Here is a 19,500-nt window from a genome sequence, read left to right as displayed (position 1 = left end):
ATAGACTTTTTGAGATTTTTACTATTCAATTAATCTTTAATTCTATAGCGCTTTTACAATGCAGATTGTGTCAAAGCAGCTTAACATAGAAGTTCTAGTAAGCTGAAACTGTATCAGTCCAGAATTCAGAGTTGAAGTTTAGTTCAGTTCAGTTCGGTTCAGTGTGGTTTAATTTACATTGCTCAAAGTCGAAACACCGAAGAGCAAATCTATCGATACGCAGCTCCACAAGTCCTAAAGTCCCAAACCAATCTAGCCAGTGGAGGGGAACGAAATGTTACCAACTGACGAAAGTGAAGGAACAAAACACCTTGAGAAAAACCAGGCTCAGTTGGGCATCTATTAATTAATGGATTATGTAGTGTAATTTATTAATGAAGAGTTTTATATATATTTGTACAATTTGCATAATGCTTATGTCAAAATATTTCCCTTTAGTATTTTAAATGTGTAACACCTGCTTTTATTGGATTTTTTGTTTTAGCTGTTATATACTATAATTTATTTCTGTTTAGTACAGCATATTATTTACGGTAAATAATTGAACTGATTTATGCCTCACGTTTCATTGACAGTTTTATTGACCTCTAAGATATGATTGACTTGGATTTAAGTTGCTTCGATTTAAAAATTAAAATTGCAAAAATAGCTTAGATGTAGCTAAGCTACTTTTGCCAATTAGCTTTAAGCTTAGCTTGCTACATTTCCCAGAGGGTAGCTTTTAGTGTAGTTAAGCTACATTTTAAGTAAAGTAGCTAATAGCGTAGCTCACTACATTTTTCAAGTAGCTTGCCTAACAGTGGTTGTATTTTATTAACATCTACCCATACCCCAACCCTACACCCAACCATCACAGTAATATAAAAACAGTAGTTGTACCGAGTATTATGCATGTTATTTATTAAATTACCCAAACAAATTGTATTTTTTTAATGTCTACCCCAACCCCAACACTAAACCCAACCATCACAGTACTGTAAAAATATTAATTATGGTTATACAGTATCACAAAAATGATGCTATGTTGATGAGCGTATCCGCAGCTGAATCCTATCTAGACTTTTCCTTATTTTGATCTGCTTAGAAACTTTGCCGTGTGAAAGCGAATTGTAACAATTTTATTCGTCGTTTCAAAACAAAACAAAACAAAACAAAACAAAACAAAACAAAACAAAACAAAACAAAACAAAACAAAACAAAACAAAACAAAACTAAACAAAACAATCATTCTACAAGTGTGAAACCTGTTTCTTCCAAGACCATTACAAGTCTATGCAAAAACCGTATTCTACACTGTAAAAAGCAGACAAACCTGAGTAAAAGTGAGTAAATCTGTTGCCTTAAAAGCAACAATTTGATTTTATTTTTAAATAGTGAGTTAATTTGGAATGGTTAAGTTGACTTAATTTTTATAATTATGCACATTATTGATTTACTTAATATTTTTAAGGCAATGGGTTCACACAATTTCTTAAGTAAAATATCAACTAATATCTATCAAAAAAGCTATCAACTAATAGCTTCAAAAGCATTGGTTTAGATTTACTCACTTTAAAATACGCAAACTTACAGACTTTTACAGTGTGTACTAGCACCCTAGAAAGTGTTGATGAAAATGTTATTTTTCAGCAAATTACATAAATATTTATGCGATCATAAAGCATAAATGCATGAATAACAATTTTAAATTGAATCTTTTTGATATAAATATTCTTAAAGATGGAGATCTTTGAGACTTCTATGATCCAGAATGCACTCAAAAATGATTGCTGTAGTGGAAACAACACAATTCTTGCCCTTAAATTCAATCCCCTTAAATTTGTAAAAAAGAAAACAACAACTAATAATTCCTTTATATTTTCCCAACACAAATCAACCGTGTGAAACCCAGCATTTTTTACAGTGTGTATGCAGAAGATTTCACACAATAATTAAGAAGCTACAGCAAACTTCTCAGAGGACACAGTCTTGAACAGACATCTGGTGATGTGTGTGTGTGTGTGTGTGTGTGTGTGGGTGTGGGTTCTTAACAGAGTTTGGCTAAAAAAGTGACAGAGACTTCTCTCACACTGGCCCTCAGGCAATTCATCCTTATTGAGCACTAAAAAATGATATCTTGAGCAAAAAAAATCAATGAATGAAATAATGGTTCTTGTTTTTTTTTACCTCTGCATAGTTTTTTATATATTGACCACACTTTTTGCCTGAGCAACTTCTGCAAAGTTTGCTTGCCAGAAGGAAGTTCACAGGGTCAGCCAAAACTATCTGTCATTGTGTACTTTGCAAAGCAGTCTCCCTTCCTGACTTTATCTCTGTCAGGACACTGTGACAGTATCAGCGCTCAGGAAGATAAGGACTGAGGGCATCTGTTAACTGTGATGTATTAGACAGTTTTCATTGTAAAAATACTTCCTTAACCTGTTAACTGACACTTTAATTTCACAGTATTTTACAAATCATCATGCATTAGGTATAATTGAAAACCTTGACCATTTAAAATTCACCTTCTTAACAAAGCTGTGGGTGATGCAGTGGTGCAGTAGGTAATGCTGTCACCTCACAGCAAGAAGGTCGCTGGTACGAGTCTCGGCTGGGTCAGTAGGCGTTTCTGTGTGGAGTTTGCGTGTTCTCCCTGCGTTCGCGTGGGTTTCCTCCGGGTGCTTCGGTTTCCCCCACAGTCCAAAGACATGCGGTACAGGTGAATTAGGCAGGCTAAATTGTCCGTAGTGTATGCGTGTGAATGAGTGTGTATGGATGCTTCCCAGAGATGGGTTGCAGCTGGAAGGGCATCCACTGCCTAAAACATATGCTGGATAAGTTGGCGGTTCATTCCACTGTGGCGACCCCAGATTAATAAAGGGACTAAGCCAAAAAGAAAATGAATGAATGAATGAATAAATGAATGAACAAAGTTGTGAAAATTGGTTTAGAATGCAAACAGTATTTTGAAGCACTTCAGTAGACTCCTGCCCATAATGGCCAGTGACATGTTTCAATTATGACAAATTTTGAAACAAAATATTTCTTGGGATTTAGTATGGCAATGAATATGTACACTCACTGGCCACTTTATTAGGTACATCTTACTACCAAACTTCCTTCATGCCATAGATTTAAGAAAGTACCGGGAATATTTCTTAAAGATTTTGCTCCATATTGACATGATAACTCAGTTCACGCAGTTACTGCAGATTTGTCATCTGCACATCCATGATGCGAATCTCCCATTCCACCACATCCCAAAGGTGCTCTGTTGGATTGAGATCTGGTGACTGTGGAGGCCATCTGAGTACGGTGAACTGACTGTCATGTTCAAGAAACCAGTCTGACCAGTTCAATGTGTTGTGTGTTCAGAAATGTTCTTCTGCAGACCTCGGTTGCAACGAGTGGTTATTTGAGTTACTGTTGCCTTTCTATCAGCACAAACCAGTCTGGCCATTCTCCTCTGACCTCTGGCATTATCAAGGCATTTGCGCCCACAGAACTGCCGCTCACTGGATATTTTCTCTTTTACAGACCACTGTCTGTAAATCCTAGAGATGGTTGTACATGAAAATCCCAGTAGATCAGCAATTTCTGAAATACTCAAACCAGCCCTCAAACCATGCCACGTTCAAAGTCACTTAAACTTGAACTGCAGCAGATCGTCTTGACCATGTCTACATGCCTAAATGCATTGAGTTGCTGCCATGTGATTGGCTGATTAGAAATTTGTGTTAACGAGCAGTTGGACAGGTGTACCTAATAAAGTGACCGGTGAGTGTATATGGCAGTGTTGATGTATTTGGTCTTAGTGGTATAGATCTGCTACGCTGCTGATTATTATTGCAGAGCAAGTACCAAGATCTGCTACTGCCAGTATATCCACTGCTCCTGAAAACATAATATATATGTAATTCCCCTAGTAGAGTGGTTCCCAAAGTGGGGGTTGGGAACCCCAGGGGGGTCATGGGACGATGAGCGGGTGTCGCTTAGTGATATCCAAAAAGCTAATTAATTGGATTAAACTAGTAGAATTAACCTACAGAAGAAAAAAATATTTGTTACATAAAAGAAGCAAATAAAAAGCCATCAACCTTTTGATCTTTTTGCGACCCCTGGGGTGATAACATTATATTAAAAGACACAACAATAGCGTCAGCACATTGATTTTAAAGCATCAGGTTAAACTTTCGGACACCTTTACGGCACTCACGTATATCAAAAATAAATTTAGGCCATATCTAAACATAGAGGATGGTCTTCAAGTGGCATTCTCCAAAATTACACAATGAATAGACTTGGGCCTATTGGTATGTGTGCAACGTTGTGTGCAAGCTTTATATATTTATAACCACCTCAGAGGATATTGGGGGACTCGAGTCACTGGCATTGTTATTTTGAGGGTCGTGAATTGAAAAGTTTAGGAACCCCTGCCCTAGTAGATCTAAACACAGATGGAACTTGGGTGGTGGAGGGCCTCCGAAAACAAACCACAGCTTAACACCACAGAATGTAGGTAACGTAGGTAATGATGCAGGAGCAGATTAGCTGACCTATCAGCCTGTGCACGAATAGAGTTTCGTGGCAGAAATTTCCAACCCAGGCTCATTCTGAAAACGTAGTCCCGAGGACGTTTCTGGAGACTGCGAATTATGTAGCCGGAGGTACGTATGGCTGCATTTCATTTTTTAAGTGAACGCTGTGGGGCGGTATGTCGGCGGACTCAAGACGCAGAGGAGCTGACCACGACGACGACGACGACCGGGTTTGAGTCCGGGGAAGAGCGGTTCCAGAAATCAGGTAAGACTAAAACAGAATCCAAGAAATAAAGTGAAGAGGTTCAAAACAGGGTGAGAATGTGGTAAAATCCAAAAACGTGGTAAAAAATAAAAATAAATTTCAAAAAAATCGGACGAGGGCTTTTCTTTTTCCGGACGGCTTTTGTAAATCATTGGTTGGGTTTAGGGCGGGCGGGTCAATCGGTAAAATCGGTTGGGTTCAGGGAAGGAGGAGGGTGGGTGGGTGGGTGGGTGTCCGGTTGCCCAGTCAATCATTTAGCCAGTCGGACAGACAGACGTTCGTTCGACAGCGGCCTCCGGTGGGTTCACACGAGAACAGCGCGAAGATGTCTGAGAAGCCAAAAAGGCGCACACAGTGGTCACTCGCGGATTCGTGAAAACTAAAAACTGCAAAAATACGTACCTCCCGGGATGTATTTCGCGGTCTCCAGAAACGTCCTCGGGACTACGTTTTCAGAATGAGCCTGGGTTGGAAATTTTACTCTTCTAATCTTTGAAAAAACATTATGTTCGAAGTTCTTTTTTTGGTGTAATGCCTAAATAAATCTAAGCACTGTTTTTATTATATTAACTTCAAATCTGTTACACAAGTTTTTTTGGTACACAATTTCAGAGGCTAAATTTCTTTGCAAAATATATTTGCGTAACATTAAAATATTAGCGCAATTCATTCCACTGTGGCAACCCCTTATGAATTAAGGGACAAAGCTGAAGGAAAATGCATGAATGAATTAAAATGTTAGTTTCTTGATAGCTTCCTTTCTGTATATTTTTTCATTTCAAAAAGAAAGTGACAGTTCACAGGTCAAACAAAAGACATTAATATATTTAACGGAAAAATAGGCTAACTCTAAATATGCAGGGTGTATTTTTAACAAAACTCTTAAAAATAAAGCTTCTTAGTGTGCACTCACATTAAGTACAGCTGCCTTGAATGGTGCCAAAGCGCAATTGTCCCCCATCCCCTCTCCCCCTCGGCCTGCACTCACATTGCATTTTTTACCCACCAGACCTGAGCACGCTTACATCATCAATGATGCAACTGTTCAGTTTAACAGGAAGAGAAGCGCTCTTGCTAACACAGTAGAGATTGCTTTCGTTATATCATTTTGTATTGTTTTTAGTCGTTTGGGATGCAGTGACACGCAGTCAAATACTTTGCCGAACAGATCCACTTTTGACGCTCATAAATTATCATTAAAGTCCTCCTGCTGCAGGTATTAGGAGGTTTCTTGAAGGAGCAGCTGGCGTGCAACAAGGGGTTTGCGTCTTTAGTAAACTACAACAGTTTGCTTTCATGGTTAATAAATCCACATGAAGCAGTACCATAAATGTGATGTCGCGTCTTCAGTTTCAGGCTCAGCCGCGCTTTGCACTCACACTACAAGTGTACCACACCAAAGCCCAAGTGAACAGCACTCTGGCACACCTCTTTTCAACCCGCCAACTGAACCGCACCTGAGTGCGATTCAGAACACTCACACTTCTCAAACAGATAGCATAATGTGAGTGCACCCTTAGCAATCTTAATTAGCAAGGGAATCTTGAAGCTCTATAAAATCTATTTACTCCCATAAGTTCTTTCCAATTTAATGAAATAATATAGATAAAAAAATGATAAAAAAATGTTGCTTTGGGAACTCAATGTCTATTCTATGCCATTTCTGCAAAAACACCCTTTTGAAAACTTGATTGATGAGTAATGAGTGACAACTAAAGTCGCAAACACCTCATGCTGTGCACCACTGGAAAAAAACAGACACGTTTCAATTCAATTTGCTGATAAACTCTCACTTCAGGCTCTCTCTAGTGAGATAACGTCACTAAAAATGCTCATCAGAAACACATTTCCATCTGAGTCTTCTACACACACACACACACACACGCACACGCACGCACGCATGCACGCACGCACACACACACACACGCACACACACACACACACACACACACACACACACACACACACACACACGACAAAGGCTAGATCTTTCATGGTGTAAACAGCAGTGGCACTTTCTGACTTCTGTCAGGGAACATTTGTGATGAGACGAGTATTGCGAGGATCGATGAGATTATAAGCTAGGATCTTTTTTTCTGCTGACGTGTAGCTGGACAGACTTTCAGGAAGACTGCTGTGAGTCGGCTGCACGGATGAAGTAAATGTGATTAAATCCATCCTTTTCTTCCATAAGAGGATGAGGGGAAAAGGCTACGTTTATTATTTGGGGTTTTAAAAGAAGGAAGTTCACTTCACAAAAGAGCAGGCCAAGATTCTGACAAAAATTACATTGCTGATATTTTACACTCTCTCTTATTTTGTACAGTCTTCAAGAGTGGAGATGTAGTATTTCTAGATTTTTTTCTAGATGTAATGGGGTCATTTTATGCCCCCTTTTTAAAGATATAAATCTCCAGAATGCATGTGTGAAGTTTCCTTATATTCTTACATTTACAGTTGTCTATCAACTGGGTAACTTTCACAATCACCAGTGATCCAGGCTTGCAGATTGCTGGGAAACAAACACTTTCACTCGAACTACAATCCCGTCACCATATGGACTACAAATCCTGTCATGCACCTTACACACACACCTGTTCTGGTTTTCTGTTGATTACACACACACACACACAGCAGGGAGCTGCTCAAGGACTGATTTGATGGACAATAAAGACAGCACACACACAAACCTTTGCTGAGTCTTGTTCATTGTTATTGTAGCATTACGAAGCGTTATTTTATCTAGTCATTCCGTGTTTGATCCTTGCCTGTTTTTTTTATTGATTCTGTGCCGCCTGTACCGACCACTTGCCTGTTGTTGACTATACCTGTATGCCTGTCTTTTACAATTGCCTGTATGACCTTGCCTGTATAAACTGCACAAGGGTCCTCAACTTCGTTGTCCAGCATCCCCACATAACAGTAATGCAGTATAAGTACACTGTAAATATTGTAGGATTCCACACAATTCCATCATGTTGTCCGAACACAAATCAATTCAGTTAAAATGATTGTTTTTACAAATGTTAGTGGACTGAACAGAAACAATTAAGTTGCCCCCAAAAAAACTCAAGAATTGTGTTGATTCAGCTCATTTTAAATAAGTAGTTTAAACAAGCAGCAAAGATTATTTAAATTATTAATTAAATTATTATTTAAGTGTAACACAAGTTACGTAATAATATTACTTTTCTAAGTAACAAGTAAAGTAATGCATTAAAAATCAAGTAATAATATTCGAGTTACTTTTTTGAAAATGTCATGTGAGTTACTTTTTTTAGATTAATTAATTAGCTTTTGAAAAATAAACTGCAGAATAAAAATTTATGTAGTCACGTTGAATCCCATACTCGGTGAGAAAATCTGCTCCTCACAAGAACAGACAGAAACAAAGATGGCAGACCAGAGCTTTACATTTCTGCGATGGAAGTATTCTCATTATTTTGATCACATCGAAGGAAAAAGGTATATGAAGGTGTAGGTTATACAGTGCATTTTAACTTGCAGGCTCTATTAAAAAAGAAAACAAAAATCTCAGCCATGTAAGAAAACGAAACGCAAAAATAACCCAAAGGAAACGTAACACATTACTTAACATAAAAAGTAAATAAGTAATGCAACTAGTTACTTTTTTGGGGAGTAACTCAACATTGTAATGCATTACTTTCAAAGGTAACTTTCCCCAACACTGGTCATAAATGATTGGGATTTTTCCCTCTTACTTGCTTCATTAGTTAAAGATACGCTATAAATGTACGCTATTATAACTCACACCATGTTACAACACTTCTCACTCTCCTTAAGAACATACTTAAAGAACTTCTTTAAGTACTTGACAAAAGACTTGTCATTGATCCCAGTTGTAAGAGCAACAAATAATAACTTGACTTCTAGATGATCATTTAGAAAAGTGGCAGAAGGTAGATTTTTCAGATGAATCATCAGTTGAACTGCATCCCAATCATCACAAATACTGCAGTAGACCTTTTGGAATCCGCATGGACCCAAGATTCTCACAGAAATCAGTCAAGTTTGGTGAAGGAAAAATCATGATTTGGGGTTACATTCAGTATAGGGGCGTGTAAGAAATCTACAGAGTGGATGGCAACATCAGCAGCCTGAGGTAACAAGACATTTGTGCAGCCCATTACATTACAAACCACAGGAGAGCGCAAATTCTTCAGCAGGATAGCGCTCCTTCTCATACTTCAGCCTCCACATCAAAGTTCCTAAAAACAAAGAAGGTCAAGGTGCTCCAGGATTGGCCAGCCCAGTCACCTGACATGAACATTATTGAGCTTGTCTGGGGTAAAATGAAGGAGGAGGCATCGAAGCTGAATCCAAAGAATCCAAAAGAATTTGTTGTTCCTAAAACTTGGATACGCGACAAGACTTTTGTCAGGTAGTGTAACATATCACATTTCTTAACATAACAAGTAACTAAGTAAAGCAGCTAGTTACTTTTTTCGGGGTCCATCAACATTGTAATGCATTATTTTCAAAAGTAACTTTCCCCAATGCTGGTCATATATGATGTGATTTTTCCCTCTTGCTTATTTAATTAGTTAAATATATGTTATCACAACTCGCACCATGTTACAACACTTCTCACTCTCCCTAAGTCGCTATAATTATCTTAATTTAAGAACAATAGCAGTTCATGGGAGTTCTTCACAAGTGTTGAAGACTCAAGTAATGTGCGCTTGAGTCTTGTATCAGCTCTCATCTGTAAATATTCACTGGGAATGACTTATTATAAGCAATTCAACAGCATTATGTGAAAATGACTGATAAAAGGCTTATTTATAGTGCTCTGGGAGGTTGATCATGAATGGATATGCTAATACACTACAAAAGGAAATTATGGAATGATAATTCAAACCTCTCCTTTGATGGCACAAAAATACACTCTTGTGCATTAATATTCATATTGCTCCCCTAATATTCGACTTATGCATAAGCATTTCATGCTAATTGGTAATGTGGCATTAAAACGATCTCAGCTTGCATGCACACCAAAAGTAACTCTTGAGTTCTGAGAAACTTTGTCTTTTATTCGCTCTGTTCAAATGGAAAAGAAATATTGATAAATACATACAGCTTTTAAGCTTTTCTAGTTAAAATTACTTTTACACTACTGATCAAGAGTAACTTTTAATCTTTCAGGACATTAAGCATTACATTTTCCTCAGCTCACCGAGCTTGCAAAAAATACTTACAAATATATTATTTAAATGTAAAATACTGAACATATTGAATAATAAAAATTCTAATGTTTATTATCATTTAAAATGTATTTTATTCCTGTTAATCAAAGCTAAATTTTCAAAATTAATACTTCACATTCAGAATCTGTCTTATATGAAGTTCCTACTCAAGAAACATTTCTGATTATTATCAATAAGTACGTTTACATGAACACCAATAATCCGATTCTAATATGATTAAGACAATACTCCGATTAAGAGTCTACCATGTAAACAGCAATTTTTGTTTACCTTAATCTGACTGAAGTCACAATCGAACTAAAGAGAAATCTGATAAAGACGTGGAGTATGTCGATATTTTCTTTTAGTGGCATTATTGAAGTACAGTACAGAAATGTAAACACTTTAATCAAACTATCACCATCATGTAGGATTTTCGGCGCATTTTGTGACAGGATATTCCATAAACACACGGCTGTTTGACACTATTCTCTTCACCTATCGAGTCAGAAAAGGACCGCAGACATCTGCCTCGCGAAATGACGAGGGCCCAAATACACTCTTAAAAATAAAGGTTCTTAAAAGGTTCTTTGTTGCTATAGATGGTTCTTTGAAGAACCTTTAACATTCATGGAAACTTTTCAACTCACAAAAGGTTCTTTGTAGCCCCAAATGTTTCTTTACACTATAAAATGGTTCCACAGTAAATTACATTAGTATCATTTTACAGGATTTAACTGGTTTGTTTTTTGAACTGCTTTTGTGTTTTTCCAATTGAACATTGTATAATTTAACTGACATGTACAAGACAAATTATTTTGGCAATAAATATTGAATTTTTCCTCCTGGGTTTTCTTTATTTACTGCATTCATGGGGTCATGAACCTTCTCATAGATGGTTCTACAAAAAGTCGAGCTGTTAGAGGTTTTTTAAAGAACCATTAAAAATGGTTGTTTCCAGTACCAACAAAGGTTCTCCAAGGAGCCATTTGATGAAAGGTTCTGTGTACAAATATCGAATAGTATCAAGCTCTATTAACACAACACCTTTCCACCAGTCCTTAATTCATACTCACATCCAATATCTTGTTTGTCATGTGGGCATGCATGAAATGTTCCTGAATGAAAGTGAAAGTGCCAAACTGCAGTTAAAGTCGATAAATTACAAATGAAACACCCGAAATTACACAAAACTCTGGAGGAAACGTGGATAGTGTGGTGAAGCAATGATGTTAATTGATCTATGTGCTATAACAAGTAAAACAGGATCATGAAAAAAACATTTAAAAAGCAACTCATGTAAAAACCTTCATCGTATTATTGTCTTATTCAGATTAAGACAAATCATTTGATTACTGATGTCCATGTAAACGTAGTGAATGTTGAAAACTGTGATATAATGTCATGCAAAAGTTTTAATTTAAAAAAATGCGCACTGCCATGAAGGATTCCTGAATAAAAAAATCATCAAGTTTTACTTTGGCCAAAGAATTTGCATGTTGTTAACAGCATGTGCCTAGTATGTATTAGCAGGCTGTTAGCATTATTTTAGCATTAATTAGCACATGGCTATAGTATAAATTAGCACATTCCAAGTAACTAGGCTTTGCTGGTGATAGTTGGATAGCTCTCCCACAGCTAAGTTGCAGCTGGAACGGCATCCGCTGTGTAAAACTTATGCTGGATAAGTTGGCGGTTCATTCCACTGTGGCGACTACTAATTATTAACGGGACTAAGCCCAAGGAAAATAAATGAATAGATGAATGAATGAGTTGGATAGCCCTACAGAAGATCTAAAGGTTGTGAACAGGAGGATAGTTACTGAAGTTAAATGCTCTGTGAGAAAGTTTTGACCCCCTCAATGAAAGCGTAGGGGATTATTCAGAATTTTTAAACGATGTATATACTGTAAAAATTATATGCCAAAAAGTCATGGCAACAAACATTTTTATGTTACTTTAACTTATTTTAATAATCTAATTGATTTGCTTTTAAGCGTTTGGAAAATTAAACCACATTGAACTTAACTAAACTGAACAGTTTCAATCCACTAGAGCTTCTATGTTAAGCTGCTTTGACACAATCTACTTTATAAAAGTGCTATAGAAATAAAGATGAATTGAATTGAATTACTCAGGTTGTGAATTTGTAATGAGTTTGACTGATGTAAGTTGAGATGACTAGAAAAGTTTATTTGATTCAAACAAAAACTACAGCGCAAATCAGTTTAAAATGATATAATTAATAAAATATTGTTGATTTTACTCTATTTTGATCAAATAACTACTCACTGTAAAAAAAAGGCTGGGTTCCACACAATTCCTTAAAGCGGTGGTCCAAATTGTGTTTTTAAGGCTTGGTTGTGTTTATAAGATGCAAAGCAATGTGTAACTCATGCTTCACTAGTAGAAAATCACTTTATTTTTTTATATATCTTACTTTAAATACAGCTTCTCAGCTAACATGAAAATTACTGTCATATTTCTTAGTTCTTCTGAAAGGCCTGCCCACAAGAGGAGCTGATTGGTCAGCTAACATAATCTGCTGTGATTCGCGGATATATTCAGAATAAGCATGTGTAAGTAATATAAAATGTTCTATTATCTATTGCGAGTTTGTTATTTGAGATGTAGAACACAGGGAATTTTTATCAAAATCATTATGAACTTAATGTTGCCAAACTTTTGATCAATACAGTATATGCCACTTCTTTACATTCAACTCCAAATGCATCAGTCCTAATCCCTACTCACGACCTCAATTCACAATCGAATGAAATTCAGCAGCGGAACTGAAATTTACAATCCAGTTCCCAATTCAATTCAGTAGGTGTTGCAGCAGAGCTATATTGTGAACTGTGCGCCGCATCCTATTTGTCGGAGGTGAGAGTTTAGATTGTCTCTGGCTGCGGGTCCTCTGGCCTCTGCGGTTTCGCTGTCACCTCATTTCTTATGAGTGTGTGTTGTTGGTGTTTTCTGGAACTCATCTCGCCAGCCCTGGAGGTTAATTGTCTCCAGCTCCCTCATGTCTCTTATTGATTAAGAGCGTGGGCAGGAGCGGCTCAGCTCATTGGCACCAATGCACATCCTCACTAAGAGCCAGAGTCTTCAACCTCATCACTCCAGGGGGGACTGTTCCATCCTGGGCTTGTCCATGGGGACGTGAACCCCCTGACCACCGGCGGGACGGGCTGAACCGCCTGTGGAATTGCTCTAGGCTGGTCTTATTTGCTGTGAGGCCATGAATAAAATCATTCTAGGCCACAGTGGGCATAAAAAATGATGCCCGCTGCTGCTGTCCGGCTCTGGCTGTGAAGCTGTCAATCTCTCCAAGATGACACTCCATGACGAGTCAGTTCAAAACTGCTCCCTATCCACTATATAGTGCATTACACACACTGACAAAAAATGATTTATTAGATTTACAAAATTTTTTTTTAAGATACAGCTGAATTATTAGTAGCCCTCCTGAATTATTAACCCTCCTTTATATTGTTTTTCCCAATTTCTGTTTAATAGAAAAAAGATTTTTCAACACATTTCTAAGCATAATAGTTTAATAACGAATGTCTAATAACTTGCCATGATGACAGTAAATAATATTTTACTAAATATTTTTCAAGATACTAGTATTCAGCTTAAAGTGACTATTAAAGGCTTAACTATGTTAATTAGGTCAATTAGACAAGTTAGGGTTATTAGGCAAGTCATTGCATAACGGTGGTTTGTTCTGTAGACTTTCGAAAAACAATATTGCTTAATAATAATTATTTTATAATTAAATAATAATAATTAATAATAATAAAATAAATAATAATTACATTTTTTAGTGGTCTAATAATATTGACCTGAAAACGGTAAAAAAAAAAACTGCTTTTATTCTAGCCTAAATAAAACAAACAAGACCTTTTCCAGAAGAAATATTATAGAAAATACTATGAAAAACTCCTTGCTCTGTTAAACATCATTTGGGAAATAATGCAAGAAAAAAATTCACAGGAGGGCGAATAATTTTGACTTCAACCCTATTTATTACACATTCTTGTACATTTGTTTTTTTTGTCTAACTTTCATAAACGTCTTTCCTAGAGCTTCACGGTTTAACGAAAATAGATTGTGATCTCGATTTGACCCCCTACATGATCTTAACTCAGCATCTCTACGATTCAGCTAATTATATTTAAAGTTTAAAGAGTTCACACTTAGCTGATGACTGATTTTAAAGCTTGTTTGGCATGCTGTCCCGGGAGAGAGCTCTGAGCTCATAAGATCCTCGAGCTCAGGGTTCCTTCCCGTTTGTAAGGCGAGAGAGGAGTTTGAGCTCAGGTAGGTCTCAAAAATTCCCCTGTTAATTTTATAGCTAATGGCAATTCAATGGCAATTCAATCATCAATGGTGGCAATTTGGATTGGTCAATTTACGTATGTCGCATGTCTTTGGACTGTGGGAGCAAATCGGAGAAACCAGGGGAATCCACGCGAACACAGGGAGAACATGTAAGCACAGGAACGTCGATTTGCCAAATAAAATTTTGAACCAATGATATTCGTGATGTGAGGCAACAGTGCTAACCACTGGCCAGTTGAGAAAAGGAGGGAGGAGTAGGGGTGGAAAAGAAGACTCTTCAAGATGAAAATAACTAAGGTAAGAAACTCTGATTAATTATAGTTAGGAATCATCCGATTGGTGAATTCTGCATTGCTAATGCAGGATCAGCTGTGGTCAATCATAGACACGTGATCCTCTCGAAATTAGTTTAGAATTAAACTACACTTAGGAAAGAAGCATAAAGGCGGTTGCAAAAGTCTTCACAACGAAGTCTACTTTAGTGAACAGAACCTGCATAGGCTGTGAATAACAGATAATAAAGTTGTAAATAACATTCAGATTGTTGCACAGAGGGGCGTCACGATGGTGCAGAGGGTAGCACTGTCGCCTCATTGCATGTTCGTAAAGTGTGTATGTCCTGGTCCTCCAGTTTGGGCATTGAGAGTTGGTCTAACGACCTACCTTGTAAAAATTAGATGTTACGAAACACCAACATGGTGCGGCTATCATATCATATATTAACTTGATATAAACAGTTCTGGTAGTAAGTTGTTGCACAGAGTGATAGTTTGGGAGTAGCGCGGGAAATATGATTTGCATGTTTGTTTTTTTTCTACTCATGTTAACCTTTTTAGAGTCATGAGAAAATCGCGATTCTCATTTTAGCCAGAACCGTGTATCCCTAGCCCTTCCTTCAAAGTGAAGTGTGCAAAGATGTGATTGTCCTCATAAAATCCATACAAGAAGAAAAATGAATGGGGGAAGTAGCAGGCCATGGGTGAAGTCATTCTCAGCCACAGCGGGCATGAAAGACCCTGCTAGCCTCTGTTGTCCTGCTCAGGCTGTGAAGCTGTCAATCTCTCCAACATGACACTTTATGGCAGGCCTGTCATAGTTCATCATGCCTGATTGAGACACAGGACCCCTAGCTCACTTTATAGACAACACGCCTGAGCCTAAAATGTTTGTCAGGCAAAGGCAAAAAAAGAGAGAAAGAAATAAGACTCAACCCATAAGCACAGAAAGCGTTCCATTTTTTTTTTTTTTGTTCCTTGAAAGAGGAGCGACCTTGCAGTAAATAAAAGAGAAATGCAATTTATCTTCTTCACGTTCAACATACTTGGGAGCAACCGACTGTCAAGAAAAAAAACACAATCAAGTTGCAATGTTTTTCTTCCGTTCCATCTTTCACGTTGGAAAGAATAGTTCAAGCAAAAAATTGAAATTCTGTCATTATTTACTCACATTTTTTCCATTGTTTATTTACTTGTTACAGAAATATGGGGATGGCTGAATAAACTGCAGAGGACGGTCTTAAAAAGTTAGTCATCAACTGTTCTTTAAGACTGTACATACTTTTTATGGTCACTTGTTTTCATTTTGATGTTTGAATCAAAAAGAAAAAGACTGACTTCATCTTATGCTACTACTACAGTAGTTGGACACTTTATTTGATTTATTGAGATAAAGTTGAGCAAATAAGATGTGATTTTTTTTTTTTTTGCTGTATTGTTGTTGTCAAATGGTAAAAATACAGCAATTTCTTTTTATCATTGCTACATACGTTGCCACACATTTAACTTCTAGTTTAACTGGTAAAGAAATCCAATTTAAAAAAATTATGTTATAAATTAGTGCATTATTTATTTATTTATTTATTTATTTATTTATTTAAATGTCTGTCTGTCTTTGTGTCTGTCTGTCTGTCTGTCTGTCTGTTTATTTATCAATCAATCAATCAATCAATCAATCAATCAATCAATCAATCAATCAATCAATCAATCAATCAACCAACATACAGATCTGAAACAATGTGAGGTTCCATTTGAATTCATGTTGTTCCAGTCCTGGATGTTGTAATAAATAAATACATGATAAAAAATACTGATAAAAAGATTTATTGATTTATTTATTAGTTAGTTAAATAATTTAATTTAATTATCAATGGAAAAAAAAATAAAACAGAGATCTGAAACAACACGAGGTTGAGTATTTATTTATTTATCTGTCTATTTATTTATTTATTTCTTTATCTGTCTGTCTGTCTGTCTGTCTGTCTGTCTGTCTGTCTGTCTGTGTGTCTGTCCGTCTGTCTGTTTATTTATTTATTTACATATTTATTTATTTATTTATTTGTCTGTCTGTCTGTTTGTCTATGTATGTATATATATATATTTATTTATTTATTTATTTATTTATTTTTCTTTCTGTTTATTTACTTATTTATTTGTCTGTCTGTCTGTCTGTCTGTCTGTCTGTCTGTCTGTCTGTCTGTCTGTCTGTCTGTCTGTCTTATTTATTTATTTATTTATTTATTTATCATTCAATCAATCAATCAACCAACATACAGATCTGAAACAATGTGAGGTTCCATTTGAATTCATGTTGTTCCAGTCCTGGATGTTGTAATAAATAAATACATGATAAAAAATACTGATAAAAAGATTTATTGATTTATTTATTAGTTAGTTAAATAATTTAAGTTAATTATCAATGGGAAAAAAATAAAACAGAGATATGAAACAACACGAGGTTGAGTATTTATTTATTTATTTGTCTATTTATTTATTTATTTCTTTATCTGTCTGTCTGTCTGTCTGTCTGTCTGTCTGTCTGTCTGTCTGTCTGTCCGTCTGTCTGTTTATTTATTTATTTACATATTTATTTATTTATTTATTTATTTATTTATTTGTCTGTCTGTCTGTTTGTCTATGTATGTATATATATATATATATATATTTATTTATTTATTTATTTGTCTTTCTGTTTATTTACTTATTTATTTGTCTGTCTGTCTGTCTGTCTGTCTGTCCTATTTATTTATTTATTTATTTATCATTCAATCAATCAATCAATTAACATACAGATCTAAAACAATGTGAGGTTCCATTTGAATTAATGTTGTTGCAATCCTGGATGTTGTAATAAATAAATAAATGATAAAAATAAATAAATAACCCAAAAGAAATTGAATAGATGGATAAATAAATAAATAAATAAATAAATAAATAAATAAATAAATAAATAAATAAATAAATAAATAAATAAATAAATAAATAAATAAATAACCCGAAAGAAAATGAATAGATGGATAAATAAATAAATAACCTTAAGGAAAATTAATGGATGAATAAATAAATAAATATCCTGAAGGAAGATGTATGGATGCATAAATAAATAAATAAGTAACCCGAAGGAAAGTGAATGAATGAATGAATGAATGAATGAATGAATGAATGAATGAATAAATAAATAAATAAATAACCTGAAAGAAACTGAATGAATAAATAAATAAATAAATAAATAAACTGAAGGAAAGTGAATGAACAAATAAATAAATAAATAAATAAATAAATACTCATGCTGTTTCAGCAAGTATTTTTTAATTTATTTGTTAATAACTAATTAAATAATGTATTTAATTTGTTTTCCATAGAAAATAAATAATGACATCCAGGTTAGGAACAACATGTAACCGAGTAAATAATGACAGCATTTTACATTTGGGATCAAATTCCCCTTTTCTAAAAACCAGCGAGCTGAATCAATCAGTACAAACATAGAACTCAAGTACAGAATGTAGCACCTAAATTTCTGATTCGCCTGATCAGTGAATGGTATGATGAGTTTTCTCGCTCCATTCAGTCTCTTTATAAAGCTTTGCTCCCTGTCCACCCACTGCCATCTGCTAGGCTCAGCTTTGGACACACCACTTGGCATTTTGTCCACGTTGGCAGCTCAAAGTTGCAATAACCAATCCGATCCTTACAGTTGTCATAAAAAACCACTCGTATATAACAGCGACAAACATGACAAGTGTGTTTGTGTGTCACGACAGAAGCAGCTTTAAAGACATTACTGCCATTCAAATGGAATAACTGTGAAACTGTGATTCACGGTTGGGGGTCCACTATTATACAACATGCCTATAAACAAGAAGTTACAAAACACAGTCATTTACATTTCAGACTCAACACGGTCAGCTCTTCCAACAAAAATAAATTGACACAATATTACAAGCCATTTAACAGGAGTTTTCTGTAGCGAATATAGCCGGGATGAGAACAGGAAAACCACTTATTCAATCAAATCAGTGGAGTGAAAATAACTACTCATACAGAGAGCAACAGTTGGGTTGAAAAACTCTGATAAAACTGATAAACCTACCTATACTTTTATAAGCCAATTATGTTTAACAGTGGAGTTACAGCAGTAAAATTGCATTACCCAAGATACTCTGCAAAAAGTGCACCAATCAGAGAGCTGAAGTGAGTATAGTAAACCAAAAGAGATGCTTAGCTCTGCCCAATGTCCCCTGTGTTCTCAACATGCATATATTGCAGTAAACTAGAAATATAGAGTTTCTATAGATACACCCACTTGATATGGCTTGATTATGCTATCTATTTTTAATTTGGCTATGTCGTTCACAGAGCAATTTTGTCTTTTTTGGTTGGTTTTCATATACTTATTTGATTCAAATCACTAAAGTGTATATTTTTCCAAGACCAAAATTATAAATGGAGGACTTACCAAGCCAATGCTCTCCTGTTATCTTGCCAAATCCTTCACGATAGGCTTCCCAGTCACGGAAAAAATTAACTGAGCCATCTTCTCTGCGTTGAATCACCTGAAAAAAATAAAGAGTTCAAAACGTCACAATTGTACATTTAAAGACATTAAAAATATCCATACTACAGCATGATATGTCCATGAACCATTATATAACTGTAAAATGCAGGATTATTATATGCAAAGATTTAACCAAAAAAATTAACAATTTTACACTCACTATGTAGTTACAATATTTAGATCTGTACCATCATGACATTTCATTCCAATCACTAATAGAACAATATAGAGCATATTGTTAATAATAATAATAATAATAATAATAATAATAATAATAATAATAATAATAATAATAATAATAATAATTTAATTACATGTTTATATTATTATT

The 19,500-nt window shown here is 35.5% G+C and overlaps 1 protein-coding gene across 1 annotated transcript in view; it reads right to left on the bottom strand.

Moving 5' to 3' along the window:
* Positions 1-19,500, bottom strand: part of fibcd1a (fibrinogen C domain containing 1a) — a 212,209-nt gene that overhangs the window by 51,033 nt on the left and 141,676 nt on the right. The window contains exon 5 of the mRNA XM_056463980.1: positions 19,071-19,167. Within this exon, the coding sequence (XP_056319955.1) occupies positions 19,071-19,167 (97 nt within the window). The remainder of the gene's footprint in view (positions 1-19,070; positions 19,168-19,500) is intronic.

The sequence above is a fragment of the Danio aesculapii genome, chromosome 8 (genome assembly GCF_903798145.1).
Source record: "Danio aesculapii chromosome 8, fDanAes4.1, whole genome shotgun sequence".
In the NCBI taxonomy this organism is placed as follows: Eukaryota; Metazoa; Chordata; class Actinopteri; order Cypriniformes; family Danionidae; genus Danio; species Danio aesculapii.
Note: the sequence above shows the minus strand (reverse complement) of the source record. Positions and strands in the feature narration are given on the sequence as shown.